The 15,140-nt window shown below is 34.2% G+C and overlaps 1 protein-coding gene across 1 annotated transcript in view; it reads left to right on the forward strand.

Moving 5' to 3' along the window:
* beat-IIIa (beaten path IIIa) overlaps positions 1-15,140 on the forward strand; it is a 196,155-nt gene that overhangs the window by 88,398 nt on the left and 92,617 nt on the right. The window contains exon 3 of the mRNA XM_017613486.1: positions 4,847-5,055. Within this exon, the coding sequence (XP_017468975.1) occupies positions 4,847-5,055 (209 nt within the window). The remainder of the gene's footprint in view (positions 1-4,846; positions 5,056-15,140) is intronic.

Consider the following 15,140-nt stretch of genomic DNA (forward strand, 5'->3'; position numbering starts at 1 on the left):
GTTAAATGGACAAAGACAATATGTATTAAATAACACATCGAAATGTGTAATTTCAGTAATTTGTGTAAATGTGTAATTTCAGAATTACATCAGAATCACGTATCCGTATAGAAAACTACATTGTGAATTAATGAGATGACTTGAGGCCACTAACATAATTTTAAAATGTGTTCACTAAAATTGTATTAATATTAAAATAATGATTTGGCAAGTTGTTATCGAATTTAATGTAAAATTTAAACGTTTTCAAAATAAGATATTGATTAGTTTTAAAAGGTATATATTAATACAACTATTTACTTTATAATCCCAAATTTACGATATAAAATGTCCGACACCAAAGAACTTACAATTGGGCAATGCCGCTTCGAATTTTTCACAATTGAGCAATTGTCAAAAATCTGCTTTTTAATCAAAAAGTTGTTTATTGAAACTACCTTCTTTTTTGTATCATGGTTCATATGGCTTCATACCATGTAAATGCGCCATTATGTTTTTCTCTTGCTTTTCTTGCTTTATTCAGACACTATAGAAGTTGATGTTTTTTGAAATGTTTAAAGTTTATATTTGCCTTAACGTATGTATTTGAAAAAAATATATTTTGGATATTCCCATGATCAGATTTTAGTTATAACGTCAGATAAGTACCTAAAGTTTCCAGTTTTCATACTAAAGCCTATGAAAATTCACTATTTTGGTACTATCTCCCTCACTACCAGCGTAATACTTTTCAGCTTTAAATCGGTCTGGAACTTGCTTTAGCAACCGAATTAATATCTGGCAAATTAATTTTAGATTCATTAGTACTTAAACAACATCATATTAAATTTTGAGCTTTACTAAAATGATTTGAAAAATAAATTTTTTTTAATAAAAAATTACGTCTGGCACAATGTTAGCAACAACGGACATGTCTGGCAATGATAAATCTATGTTTCTAAAAGTTAGTTAAAGCCAATGAAAAGAAAATTAGCCTTACTAAAATTACTTAAAAAATTAGCATTTTTAACTGTAAGGATACGATGCGCACTAGTCAACGCAACCATTACCGCCTACCAGATGGCCCCCACGCTAACCGGGGGAGTGAGAGAGATGTCATATCAAAAAACCAGCTGTCCTGAAATTCCTGCTCGAAAACGTTGCTAGCTCTTAGACTAAAAGCACTGTTTATATTTGCTCAACCATGATTTTATTCAACTAACAATATTGTCCAATCAAGGTAGTCGTTTTGTAATTATTAACTAATATACATTTGTCCCAACTGGAAGTCTCAAGTAAATTGCTGACTTTCGTTAACTAGATATTTATTTCGCCATATCCAACTATGCCACTTAGTCACTATAACCGAAACTTGGTAATTATAACTAAACCTTTTTCTGGGTGTAGGATCGCCCTATAAACTGAAGGAGATAAGAGTCTGTGATATTTATTCCTTTACGTATACATGAAAATAAATTACGTTTGAGTTGATATATTTCTTTACTAATGCAAAATAGAAATGAATTTAAATTAATTTTTTACAAAGTCCTAATAACACTTTGCCTAATTTGCATTGCTTCATTAGATAATTCCCTACACTAAAAATAAAATCTGCGTAAATATAACGAAAACTTGCGTATATCTTACGAAAATATTCGTCATTTTGAGCCACGAAGTTTTCNAAAGTAAATGCCATGGACCAATCTAACGTTTCAAATAAAGAACCGATGAGATTTTGCAAATTTTATGCGTTTTTTTTAAAAAAAAAGTTATCAAGCTCTTAAAAAATCACCTGTTACATAACCGTTTTCGTACATACTACGAAAATATGAGACGTCAGACTTAAGTACATTTTACGAATGCATTCCTACTATTTACTAACGAATTTCGTACTATTTCTTTATTTTTTTACGAAATTTATGTAAAATGGACAAAAATATTTCGTATATTTAACGAAATTATTTCGTATATAATGAAAGTGTTGTGTTATAATTTGAGATATGTTTTTTTATAGTGTAAAGAATAAAAGCAATCATACATTTTACGTAAAAAGTGCAGATATTACAAGAATAAATGTCGTGAATAATAATTTTTACCTAAATTTTCTATCTACTCTGCAGTTTAAAATTAATAGAAAAGGTTATTTTACCTACAATAAACCTTAAGTCTTTTATTTATATGCCTTCATTCAAATAAGTATTTTGATGCAAAGTGTTAAATTATGGAACTCAAAAAAACCCTTATTAAATATCGATGGCGGAGTGGAAGATCGACCTATCTCGGCAGCCAGTTCAAAAAAGCCACATCTCAGAAAACTTTTCAAGAACGCCCTACTTCAGAATTTGATTGAAAAACGCCCTATCTCAAACTAAAATACATTGAAAATAAGCTGAGATAGGGCGATTTTGAATCGGCAGCTGAGATAGGATGTTCTTCAACTAAATTCCGAGATAGGGCGTTTTTCAATCAAATTCTGAAGTAGGGCGTTGTTCAAAAATTTTCTGAGATAGGGTGTTTTCGAACTGTCTGCCGAGATAGGTCGATCTTCCACTCAGCCATCGATATAATATGTTATAAAAAATGAAAGAATATAAAAAATACTGGTTTCACTTTCTTAAACATTATAGTATTTTTATGTGGAGGTACTTGGCAGATTCGCAGCTTCTTCGATGTTTGTTTCCTTGACGACTATAAATTAAAGGAAAATTATAAGGTGTTTAAAAGGCAAGTTTCAGTGAAAAATCATACATGTACGTACTTAAAATTTTATTAAATAGTGCGTCTGTTCCTGGCTGGTGAAGTTGGCTGTTTATGAAGTCCCACATTGGAACGCAAGGCTCAGCATGGGCGATGTTAAAAACATTGTGAAGTATTTATCTACAGCTTTAATATTTAAAACCTTCCTAAATTATATTATACGTCTCACAGCAGCCAACCAGTAATTTTGTAATAACACGCGGTATATAAATATATGATAACATATTAAACGGCCGGTAATTTAGTATATTGTAGGAAAATATTCGTCTGTCGTACGAATTTAAAAAACATGTTTCTGCATTTGTTCTTTGTACGAAAGTATTAAGTAAAATGTACGAATGCAGAATTGTAGATTTCGTAAATTTGAAAACCGTACGTAAATATTACGAATGCCTTCGTACAATATACAAAATTATTCGTGCAGAGATTTTACGTAATTTACGAACGTGTTTCGTAAAATAAATGTGAGATTTCGTATATTGTACTGAAAAAATGCCTTACGAAAATCTTGTTTCGTTGTGAAAAATGTGTTCGTATTATGAGCAAAAGTTTCGTACAATGTACAAAAACTAAGACTACGAAAGGTTTTCGCAGCACGTTTACGAAATTTTATTTTCAGTGTAACCCTAACACTTAGCCCTAACACGTTTTGTACCACATCCAGTACCTATTTTACCGCATTCTAATTTAAACGACCGTTGTTTATAAAACTACGAAATAAGATATAAGTCGACATCATGAATTTCATTTTCCCCGAATGCGGTCGACTTTTCACTTTTGGTTTCAATGTGTTTACTATAGGCGGATGAACAATTTTTTTCGGGCGCAACTCAGGAAAAGGCAGGTTAATTGAATATCTGTAATTTTTTACAACAACTGAAAGGTTGGCGAGCACCCCGTAAATTCCTCTGATACATTTTTAAATACCTTCGCTCTTTCTCTACTAATAACGCTGTTGTCGCAATAGAATCCACTTTATTATTATTTAAATACTTAGAAATTCGAACTTAGTGCGCATTTAAGGCAGCACTAACTACGAAAACGTCGGAATTACGATTAGCATTTTTCCCAAATTCGTGACGGGAGTTCCGTTCACGACGGGAGTTCGTCCGTAATACAGAATAGGGCTGTTTATCTTTGTAATTTGAGTTTATGACATTCAGTGCGATACTAGGGTTCTGGTACTCTATTCCAAAAAATATCGTTTTAAAACTATCTCAGGATAAGGCTAAGGATAATTGAATATCTGCATTTTTTTGCAACAACTAACTAACAACTAACTAGGCTAAGGATAATTGAATATCTGCATTTTTTTACAACAACTGACGCCTTATCGTCAGAACTGAAAGGTTGGCGAGCACCCCGTAAATTCTTCTGATAAATTTTTAAATACCTTTGCTATTTCTCTACTAATAACGCTGTTGTCGATACTAGGGTTCTGGTACTCGATTCCAAAAATATCGTTTTAAAACTATCGAGTAAAACATATCGGTATCGAATGCCAAAAGTATCGATATGGTATCATATTGAAATTCGTGTCCCTACTCATGAGATAGAGCACAGTATAAACTTTAAGTAAAGTCCCTTAGAGTCTGAAATATGACGCGCTTCTGAGTCTTAAAAACAAATAATCTTTATAATTCTGATTATTATAAACTTTTACTTCTACGTGAACTTTGTTACTTTTGTTCAACTCAGAATATACATATTTATGACACCAGAAGAGTCCGAAATGTTAAAAGACTTCAGTTTCCAGTAAGCATTTGCTTTGCAATGTCCATTCTCAAATCGCAGGGACCAAACCTTAGGGCTGTAGATTTTGATTTGACGACCAGTCGTTTTTCGAACGGTCTACTAAATTTCGCATGCTCTCGCGTTACCAGGTTGTATATTTTATCTCCAGAAGGAAAGGCGTCAAATATAATTATTTTTTTAATTTGGTAAATATAATCTTTAAACTTCAACTTCAACTTGTACGTTTTTGTTTTTTTATCGAATTTCAATAAACCTGTGAGGTATTCGCAAGTATATGGAAAAGTTGTCAGCTACGCAGATGGAGTCGCGGGTATCAGCTAGTAAAATATATATTCATATTATTTTCTTCTTGCAGACATATGCAACTCACTCACAATGACCGAGGTGGATATACCTAATCACATAATGCGCTTCAAGTCAGCTGTTCTTGGCTGCAGGTATACCATGGATGGAGAGTCACTATACTCAGTAAAATGGTACAAGGATGGATATGAGTTTTACCGGTATCTGCCGCGCGATAAACCGCCAGCGCAAGCTTTTCCACTGCCCGGTGTCAGTGTAGATGTAAGTACGCATCAACTTGATTGAAGTTCATTGATGAGGGTTTTCATATATATTTTATGCATTAGCAATATTTAAGCATTCAGTGTAGTATGTGCATTAGAGTAGAACTCCATACCAGGTTTTACAGGCGTACAGTTAAATAAGGCACTGGGAACTTCAATATCGCTGATAAAAACGTTGAGAACCACTCTTAGGGTCTTTACTTTTTTTAGGTTGAAGAACCTGTGGGAAAATCCGGAGGACCTCGGTCTGAAAACAGAAAACCGCACAAAAGCTAACACCTGACGGTATTTTAGTAGTCCTTCTTAACTTATTCAGCGATCGGAACCGCTGTATTTACCTACTGCACTATGTGTTTATGTTTATGTAATCATTCACCGCCGCCAACCCGTAAACGGCAGTAAACCTTACCCAGAATCTTTCTCTAGAATACTATGTATTTATAAACGGTTGATATCATTGTCCATGCTGTTCCGGAGCAATTTTCAGGTTAAACGAATCCATTAAAAATTAAGCGATGCCTTTTCCAATTCAAACGAAACCCTTTTCAGATTAAGCGCGTCGCGTACTGGCCGCAACAAAGTATTCCTCGTTATGTTTACCTATTTCTTTTCACTCCAACCGATAGGAGTGAAGTCTACCAAAACTGAAGTGTACATATGTATGTAAACGCTTAAGTAGTAGTATGAGCTCAAGGCGAAACATGTTTGTCGGTGGGAGCGCCACCGTAAAGGGGAAAAGTCTCCATTAGGGTATCCCGCCCCAAAACGGTGCCGACCTAAAGTAATAATGTAAAACAGGGGTGGGCAAGGCCGAGGCCGAAAAGAACCACATGTAAATTCTAAATGCTACAAAGAGCCACAAAAAATAAACACAAAAACAAAACTTTTATTTTTAAATAAAATTATTATTAGAAATGAAAAACATTAATTTCAATATTATCTTAATGTACGTAAGATAGATATTAAATAAAATTCAAAACATCCCTTTGGCGATATTTTCAAAATCTGGTTTTATAATTGATTTCCACCAAACCTTAACTGCAGTAAAAAGGAGATTACAACTCGAAGGAGATAATTCCACCTATTTAGTGGAAGCAAACGAATGGAAAAAAGCAATACTTAAGAAAAAAGCTTTGCTCATCACCCCATATTAGAAGTATTGGAACTTCTCTGAGCTCTTAACTGCAGTTAAGCCTTTGGTGGGAAGGAGATAATTCCACCTATTAAGTGGAAGCAAACGAATGGAAAAAAGCAAAACTTAAGAAAAAAGCTTTGCTCATCACCCCATATTAGTATTATTGGAACTTCTCTGAGCTCTTAACTGCAGTTAAGCCTTTGGTGCAAATCTTACTTTACGTTAGTTAAATCCAAATGTAACAGTTCTGTTAAATGTTGGTTAGTCAATAGGTTCACTCGTTTAAAATCTCCAGTAAAAAATGTCCAACAGCTAAATTCATCTGTTCTCTCACAAGAGAAATATATCCAAAATGGTACGCGAACAGAAACTTGCAAATCCCGAAATCTTATCCTGACCAGGGTTGCCACTTTGGTAAATTGTTACCAAAATTGGTAGAAAAAATTTGGGTTGATAAAAAGGTAAATATTTTCTCATTTCGGTAGATTTTTGTTTTGTAATTTTTCTTATTTCTCTTTATATTATAAATTTCTTTGCAACTTTTTCATATACTTACATACGTATAAATGTATATCGATATAAGGCGAACATATCGTGCTCTATTCAAAACTCATTTTACTGGAATCCCGAGGAGCGTTTGATTGCCTAAATATTTTAAATGATTATTTAAATAAAAAGAAAATAAAAATTGACAGGTATGTAATTACGCATTATGGCTGTGTGCCAATCGGTAACATTTTTCTCCGTGCTGAGGCGAGGTAAGAAAACGTACTATGGTGTACAAATAAATTGAATTTTGCTGTGCCAAATGCAAAGTAAAATTTTGACAGTTCAAAAAAACCAAACAAACACTCGTACGAAAGCTCTATTGTTGTATGTTGCTGAAATTGTTCAAATGTGTATCTATTTTGCAACTTGCAAGTAGCGTACGCTTTTTTTTGCTTTTTTCAGCTTCCATTTTGATTTTCATTCTTTATTACCGTCAAACAATACTGTGCATACATATTTATTTGCGTCAAAATTTTACCTAGCCCCGTGAGCTTGGTAAAATTCTGGCGTTCGTATGCACCGCGAGAAATGTAAAGTTTTTAGTTTCATCCGTCAAATTTTCCTATTTTCTATGAATTGGCACAGGCCCTATGATTGTTCGCAAAAAACACTATTTTTATAAATGGAAATTGTTAATAACAAAAAACACAAAATACTGGCGGCAAAAAATTAATCAATTGCTATAAAACTCCATGCCTTAAATTGTTCTAAAAATCCAGAATTAAAAATTCGAAATTTAATTAATTTTTTTAAATTTTTCTTAATGTTGTATATCTTCGTCTAAAGTAGAAAACCGCGTATCAAGATAATGCGGAACCGCTTATGTGAGGTTGCATAAATTATTTTCTAGAGAGTAAAAACACTCATATTTCAAAATGGTTCCCTTTTTTATAAAGCAATCGCATTTCTAGCTAGTATATTTCAGGACGAATAGATAAGGATTGAGCCAATTGCTTGTGTGAGCAAATCCAATTTTTGGCAGCAAATGTCAGTTACGCGGTTTTCCAGCATGACAATCTCTCCGTCACACACTTGTTTCGATTGGCATATTCGGTACGCAGGAGTCTGGCTGCACCCACATGCAAATTGTATGAATTTATATAGAAATTATGTGCAACATTTGTTCAGTTAAACTTATTTATTGTAAGTTATTCAAATATTTACTTAATTTAAGGGCTTTCTTTTTTATTTTATTATTTAAATACACTGGCGATCAAAACCGGGTGCATGTTCGACATTTTATTACTTACAGTAACATAACTTTTTTAATAATAAGCGGATTGCTTTGAAATTTTCAGCAATTTTTCCTTATTATCTAAGGTATAAAGCCCAGTAAATAGAAAAATTAACAAGTGATTCACAGCAAAAACGCAAGGCAACTATCTTCACTCAGTTTTGAACTTTTAGGAAGTATATATCAAGAGGATTATGGCGACTCCTTTGCTTTTAATAGCGATTTTCATACGTCCGGGAATGCTCTCTACTGAGTTTTCTATGATTTCGCTTGGAATATTACCGCATTATAATTTTGAAATCCCAGACCTCAAAGCTATCGAAAAATGGAGCGCTGTGGTCAAGAGAGGATTAGCATAGCACAAGCGAGCTCCGAGTAACATCATTTTAAGTAACAAGTAATTTTTTGCAAAAAAAAACCCGACTTCAATTCTCATATAAAAAAAATATATATATACTAGTGAACCCGCATGACGCCAAAACGCCAACATTCAATTAAACTTTTTAAACTGGTGAAACCCTATTAAATAACCTCTAAAAATATTCCTAATGATTAATCTAAGCCATTTCTCAGTGGTGCTTTTAAAGTTTACGACATACAACAATACCACACTTCTGTCACCGTTGTGAATCCCCCAATAATTTCTTGAAACTCTTTCATTTGACATCCATCGCTCATATTTCATATAACTTGAGTATAAAATAGACTTCTTAAATAGGTGGCAACCCTATTCAAAATATTTCCAAACTACCTTCTTAAACCTCTTTTATATGACATCCATATAGCGATACCTTATTCACTTACCAAATTCCTTTACATAATTATAAGTGAATACAATTTTTTTTCATTTGGCAACCCTCCTGTACGTAGTTAAGTTATAAAGCCTTTTCAAAACCATTTCGATTGCTACCCATATTTAATAATTGATTAACTTATTAATTAATTTGAGCTTAATTTCTTAACAGGTGGCAACTTTTTTCGAAAAAATAAAACCAGTTTGCACATCTACAGGCCAAGCGCTTTAATTTGACACCCTGAACGAACGGTGCAGATCTTTTATGCTGCACAAAAAATGCCGTATTATATACATAGATATATCTCATGATCCACTGATCGGATCTTAACCAGATTAGTATGGGACCACCGCCGAGGTACTACCTTTCCGATGCAAAAAGAATTATCGGTTGACGGTAGTAAAGTTGACGGTCGGAAAGCTATGCGGTAACATACATATAAAAAAACAAGTAAGAAAGTCTAAGTTGGGGCGGAGCCGAACATTAAATACCCGGCGCAAGTATTAAATATATGTTTTTCACCTTTCCGCAAGCTACATGGTAAGCCGGGGTGTATCAATTTTGAGTAAGTTAGCGTCCTTAAATTTCGAAATATTGAAATTTCAAGCATTTCTGAAATTTATTGTTATATGAAAAGCGGCCGTAATTTTTGGCCGATTTCAACAATTTTCAACGCTTTGCTTTTATGTGGCAAGCACAATAACCATACCGAGTTTGGTACAAATTGGTAGAACGGTTACCGAGATACATATATGTGATCATAAGTGGGCGGTGCCACGCCCATTTTCCAAAATTTTATCATAAACTTATTTCTTGGTAAATGATGGTTGCGNGCGACGTCTACCTCTCGTGTCTATTGTATGGTTTTTGATATGATACCTATCGATGAGGTTGATATTTAGACTAGGTTGTATAGAAATGCCATAATACCTTTGCTATAAATGGTGGTATATCTTGGTAAAGAATTGTTGCAAGCGTCAATTTTGAATAAATTAGCTTTAATATTTACTGATTTATCGAAGATTTCGTATTTCTCTAAATTACCCTTATATGGAATGTGGGCGTAGTTATTGTCCGATTTTTAAAATTTTCGGCCATTTGGTATGCCGTACCAAAGCCAACAACTGTGCCAAGTTTGGAAATCGGTGCAGCGGTTGCCAAGATATACACATGTAACCATAAGTGGGCGTGGCCACGCCCATTTTTCAAAAATTTATAATTTTCTTATTTTTCGTCTGAAAATTATTGTAAATATCAATTTTGAGTGAATAATCTTCAGTAGTTACTAAAATATCGCAGTTTTCGTATTTCTGAAAATTACCGTTATATGGAAGGTAGGCGTGGTTATTGTCCGATTTTGCCCATTTACAATACCATCCGTCCTACGCCCGAAAGACGTACAGGTACCAAGTTTTGTTAAGATATCTTAATTTTTACTCGAGTTATCTTGTGCACAGACGGACGCACAGACGGACGGACGGACGGACAGACAGTCACCGCTTAATCGATTTCTCTTTTCATTGTGATCATTTATGTATACATTTGTCTATATCTATCTCGATTCGTTTTGCCTGTTACAAACAACCGTTATGTGAACAAAGTTATAATACCCTTGTGCACAAGTGCGCTCGGGTATAAATATATATATATATTCCGACGAACTGATAACCTCCTCCTTTTTTGGAAGTCGGTTAAAAATGCAAATCATCTCTTCCCATGATAGTTCAAAAATTCAAAAGAACACTTTGAAAACGGTTGCATTGCTTATTTTAGGTAAAAATTACATAGGAATACATGTGGGTCCAGCTAGACCTATGTGTTACGAATGTGATATATTAATCAACATCTCTATATATCAAGCTTTATATATATGATACCAACACGATTTTTTACAGATTGGTAATTCATTAAACTTTAGTAAGCTACCTGAAATTTCAAGCCTCTAGCTATATTTAAAGTACCCTTTTTTGTAATTTGAAAATGGAAACGGCCTGGCTGGACTCATGTGTCAGACGAAGGGCTATATACGGTTTTGTACTTTAAACGACGATATAGTTTGAATCCTTGATTTTTATGAATTTAGTTGAAGCAACAAACAATTTTTACTTGAAAAACATTGTGAATATTAAAAAAAAGGATCACCAAGTGCTTTTTTGAGTTACTGTATTTGTCTATACATTGTCTATACTATTTTGAGTTGACGTTTTTTCATATGATGAAATTTCGCTGTTGCCGTTAGTTTCAGCACTATCGCTTTTGGTTGAAGAAACTGAGAATATGCCAATAATATGATCTCAAAAACCGTATAATTAGTTAAATAAAAAGTTCTTCAAAAACAATTTTAATTCTTATTGGAATAACTAAAAATATAAAAAAAACTTTAATTTTAATTAAAATAAATAAAAAGTAACAACCGAAGGCCCAGGCAGCCAGTGCTTTTAACTTCAGTTTAATAACTATTTATAGTTGTTTCTCTCTTAAATAAATAAATAAATAAATAAAATAAAATAACAAAACTATAGTTTTTATTAAAATAACTAAAAAAGTTTTTGGTAGATATTTTCCAGATTTGGTAGATTTTTTTCAAGTGGATGGTAAGTATTTTTTTTCGTCAGTGGCAACCCTGACTCTGACTAAACGAATAATTACTCACTTCTTACAAGTTTAATTAATCGCAGAAACTATCAGATTTCTCTCAAAATGAAATGTCATTTTGCTCTCTCAATTTCCCCTAAAAAAGCTGATAGTTTTTATAACTTTCAACAATTACCAGGTACGCGAATGCAACTAGTTCTGAACGGTATTTTGACTTTGCGAATTTCATTTTAGAGTACAAAGACTCACAGTTCTCCGTTCTACCAAAAATTGAAAACATACGGCACGCAGCTGTTATCAACAGCGGATATTTTAAATCAGGTACTTGTTGCCGGAATTCAAGCAATGGCAAAGCTTCTTCGGCTTTTTTAAAGAGGAGTATTTCGGATATTGTATATTCATCCTCAATTATGTCACTTAAAAAAGGGTTTACGAAGTATGCAAATGTACATTTAAACAAGTAAAAAAGTCTAAGTTCGGGCGGAGCCGAACACGAACATTAACTACCCGGCGTAAGTATTAAATATATGTTTTTTTCACCTTTCCGAAACCTACCGCTAGATGGTAAGCTGGGGCGCAACAATTTGGAGTAAATTAGAGTCCTTAAATTTCGAAATTTGAAGTTTCAAGCAGTTCTGAAATTTACCGTTATATGAAAAGTGGCCTCAATTTAGTCCGATTTAAAAAATTTTCAAAGTTTTGCTTTTATGTGGCAAGCGCAATAACCATACCGAGTTTGGTACAAATTGGTAGAACGGTTATAGATATACATATATGTGATCACAAGCGGGCGCTGCCACGCCCATTTTCCAAAATTTTACCATAAACGTATTTCTTGGTAAGAATTGTTGCAAGCATCAATTTTGAATAAATTACTGATTTATCGAAGATTTTGTATTTCTCTAAATTACCGTTACATGGGATGTGGGCGTGGTTATTGTCCGATTTTAAAAATTTTCGGGCATTAGGTACGCTGTACCAAGACCAATAACGGTGCCAAATTTGGAAGAAATTGGTACAGCGGTTATCAAGATATACACATGTAACCATAAGTGGGCGTGGCTATGCCCATTTTCCAAAAATTCATAATATTCTTATTTTTCGTCTAAAAATTGTTGTAAATGTCAATTTTAAGTGAATAATCTTCAGTAGTTACTAAAATATCGCAGTTTTCGTATTTCCGAAAATTACCGTTATATGGGATGTGGGCGTGGTTATTGTCCGATTTTAAAATTTTCAGTCATTTAGAATGCTGTATCAAGCCCAACACCTGTGCCAAGTTTGGAAGAAATTGGTGCAGCGGTTACCAAGATATACACATGTAACCATAAGTGGGCGTGGCTACGCCCATTTTCCAAAAATTTATAATATTCTTATTTTTCGTCTGAAAATTATTGTAAATATCAATTTTGAGTGAATTATCTTCAGTAGTTACTAAAATATCGCAGTTTTCGTATTTCTGGAAATTACCGTTATATGGGAAGTGGGCGTGGTTACTGTCCGATTTGGCACATTTTCAATACCAATCTACCTTGGGTTAAGGGAAACCTACANAAGTTTCAAGCAGTTCTGAAATTTACCGTTATATGAAAAGTGGCCTCAATTTAGTCCGATTTAAAATAATTTTCAACGTTTTGCTTATATGTGGCAAGCACAATAACCACACCGAGTTTGGTACAAATTGGTAGAACGGTTACCGATATACTTATATGTGATCATAAGTGGGCGGTGCCACGCCCATTTTCCAAAATTTTACCATAAACGTATTTCTTGGTAAAGAATTGTTGCAAGCATCAATTTTGAATAAATTAGCTTCAATATTTACTGATTTATCGAAGATTTTGTATTTCTCTAAATTACCGTTATATGGGATGTGGGCGTGGTTATTGTCCGATTTTAAAAAGTTTCGGCGATTTTTTATGCTGTACCAAGGCCAACAACTGTGCCAAGTTTGGAAGAAATTGGTGCAGCGGTTACCAAGATATACACATGTAACCATAAGTGGGCGTGGCTACGCCCATTTTCCAAAAATTTATAATATTCTTATTTTTCGTCTAAAAATTATTGTAAATATCAATTTTGAGTGAATTATCTTCAGTAGTTACTAAAATATCGCAGTTTTCGTATTTCTGGAAATTACCGTTATATGGGAAGTGGGCGTGGTTAAAGTCCGATTTCGCCCATTTTCAATACCAACCTACCTTGGATTAAGGGAAACCTACATACCAAATTTCGTTGAGATATCTCAATTTTTGCTCGAGTTATCGTGTACACGGACAGACGGACAGACGGACAGACGGACAGACGGACGGACAGACAGACATGGCTTAATCGATTTCTTTTTTCATCCTGATCATTTATGTATACATTTGTCTATATCTATCTCGATTCGTTTTGGCTGTTACAAACAACCGTTATGTGAACAAAATTAATATACCCTTGTGCACAATTGCGCTCGGGTATAATAATTTTAAATCGGCAAATCTTTTTTCACAATGAGGCATTTCATGTCACCGCGCACCTCTGTGCGCGACCTCTAAGGATTTGGATGAAAGTTGAAGAGATTGAAGGTCTAGGTGACATGAATATACGTGCAGCATATTTTGCCAATATGGCGTAGGGTTGCCTACCCTGGAGGGAAAGGTACTAGTTGTGAACTAGAATTCTACCAGTTTGCGTTTCAGCCCAACTAGTACACGTTCTATCCTTTTTCAATGTTAGCGACTAGTATTTTTATACTCGAGCGCACTTGTGCACAAGGGTATATTAATTTTGTTCACATAACGGTTGTTTGTAACAGCCAAAACGAATCGAGATAGATATAGACAAATGTATACATAAATGCTCAGAATGAATAGAGAAGTCGATTAAGCCATGAATTGGTCTTGGTACAGCGAAAATTTTTAAAATCGGACAATAACCACGCCCACATCCCATATAACGGTAATTTAGAGAAATACAAAATCTTCGATAAATCAGTAAATATTAAAGCTAATTTATTCAAAATTGATGCTTGCAACAATTCTTTACCAAGAAATACGTTTATGGTAAAATTTTGGAAAATGGGCGTGGCACCGCCCACTTATGATCACATATATGTATCTCGGTAACCGTTCTACCAATTTGTACCAAACTCGGTGTGGTTATTGTGCTTGCCACATATAAGCAAAACGTTGAAAATTATTGAAATCGGACTAAAATAACGGCCGCTTCTCATATAACGGTAAATTTCAGAAATGCTTGAAACTTCAATATTTCGAAATCTAAGGACGCTAATTAACTCCAAATTGATACACCCCGGCTTACCATGTAGCGGTAGCTTTCAGAAATGTGAAAAAGCATATATGTAATACTTGCGCCGGGTATTTAATGTTCGGCTCCGCCCGAACTTAGACTTTTTTAACATTGCGATGTCCTACGAGATGTCAATTGTCAGGCTATGCATCAGCATCTACTAGTAGAAATACTAGTAGCATCATACCAGTTGATGAGATAGTCTGCCAATTCATCCCCCATGAAAAGCATTAGTATGCCTTTTTGTTCGCGGCGCTCGAAGAGTCGCAATGGCCGACAGAGCAAAGCACTCGTGTGGTATTCCTGAGGTACCAGGTTCAAGCCCTGGCGCAGGGAAAATTTTTATACCCGAGCGCACTTGTGCACAAGGGTATATTAATTTTGTTCACATAACGGTTGTTTGTAACAGCCAAAACGAATCGAGATAGATATACGCTAATTAACTCCAAATTGATACACCCCGGCTTACCATGTAGCGGTAG

The sequence above is a fragment of the Rhagoletis zephyria genome, unplaced genomic scaffold, assembly GCF_001687245.7.
Source record: "Rhagoletis zephyria isolate East Lansing unplaced genomic scaffold, Rhagoletis_zephyria_1.1 Rzeph_scaffold_00671, whole genome shotgun sequence".
Lineage (NCBI taxonomy): Eukaryota > Metazoa > Arthropoda > Insecta > Diptera > Tephritidae > Rhagoletis > Rhagoletis zephyria.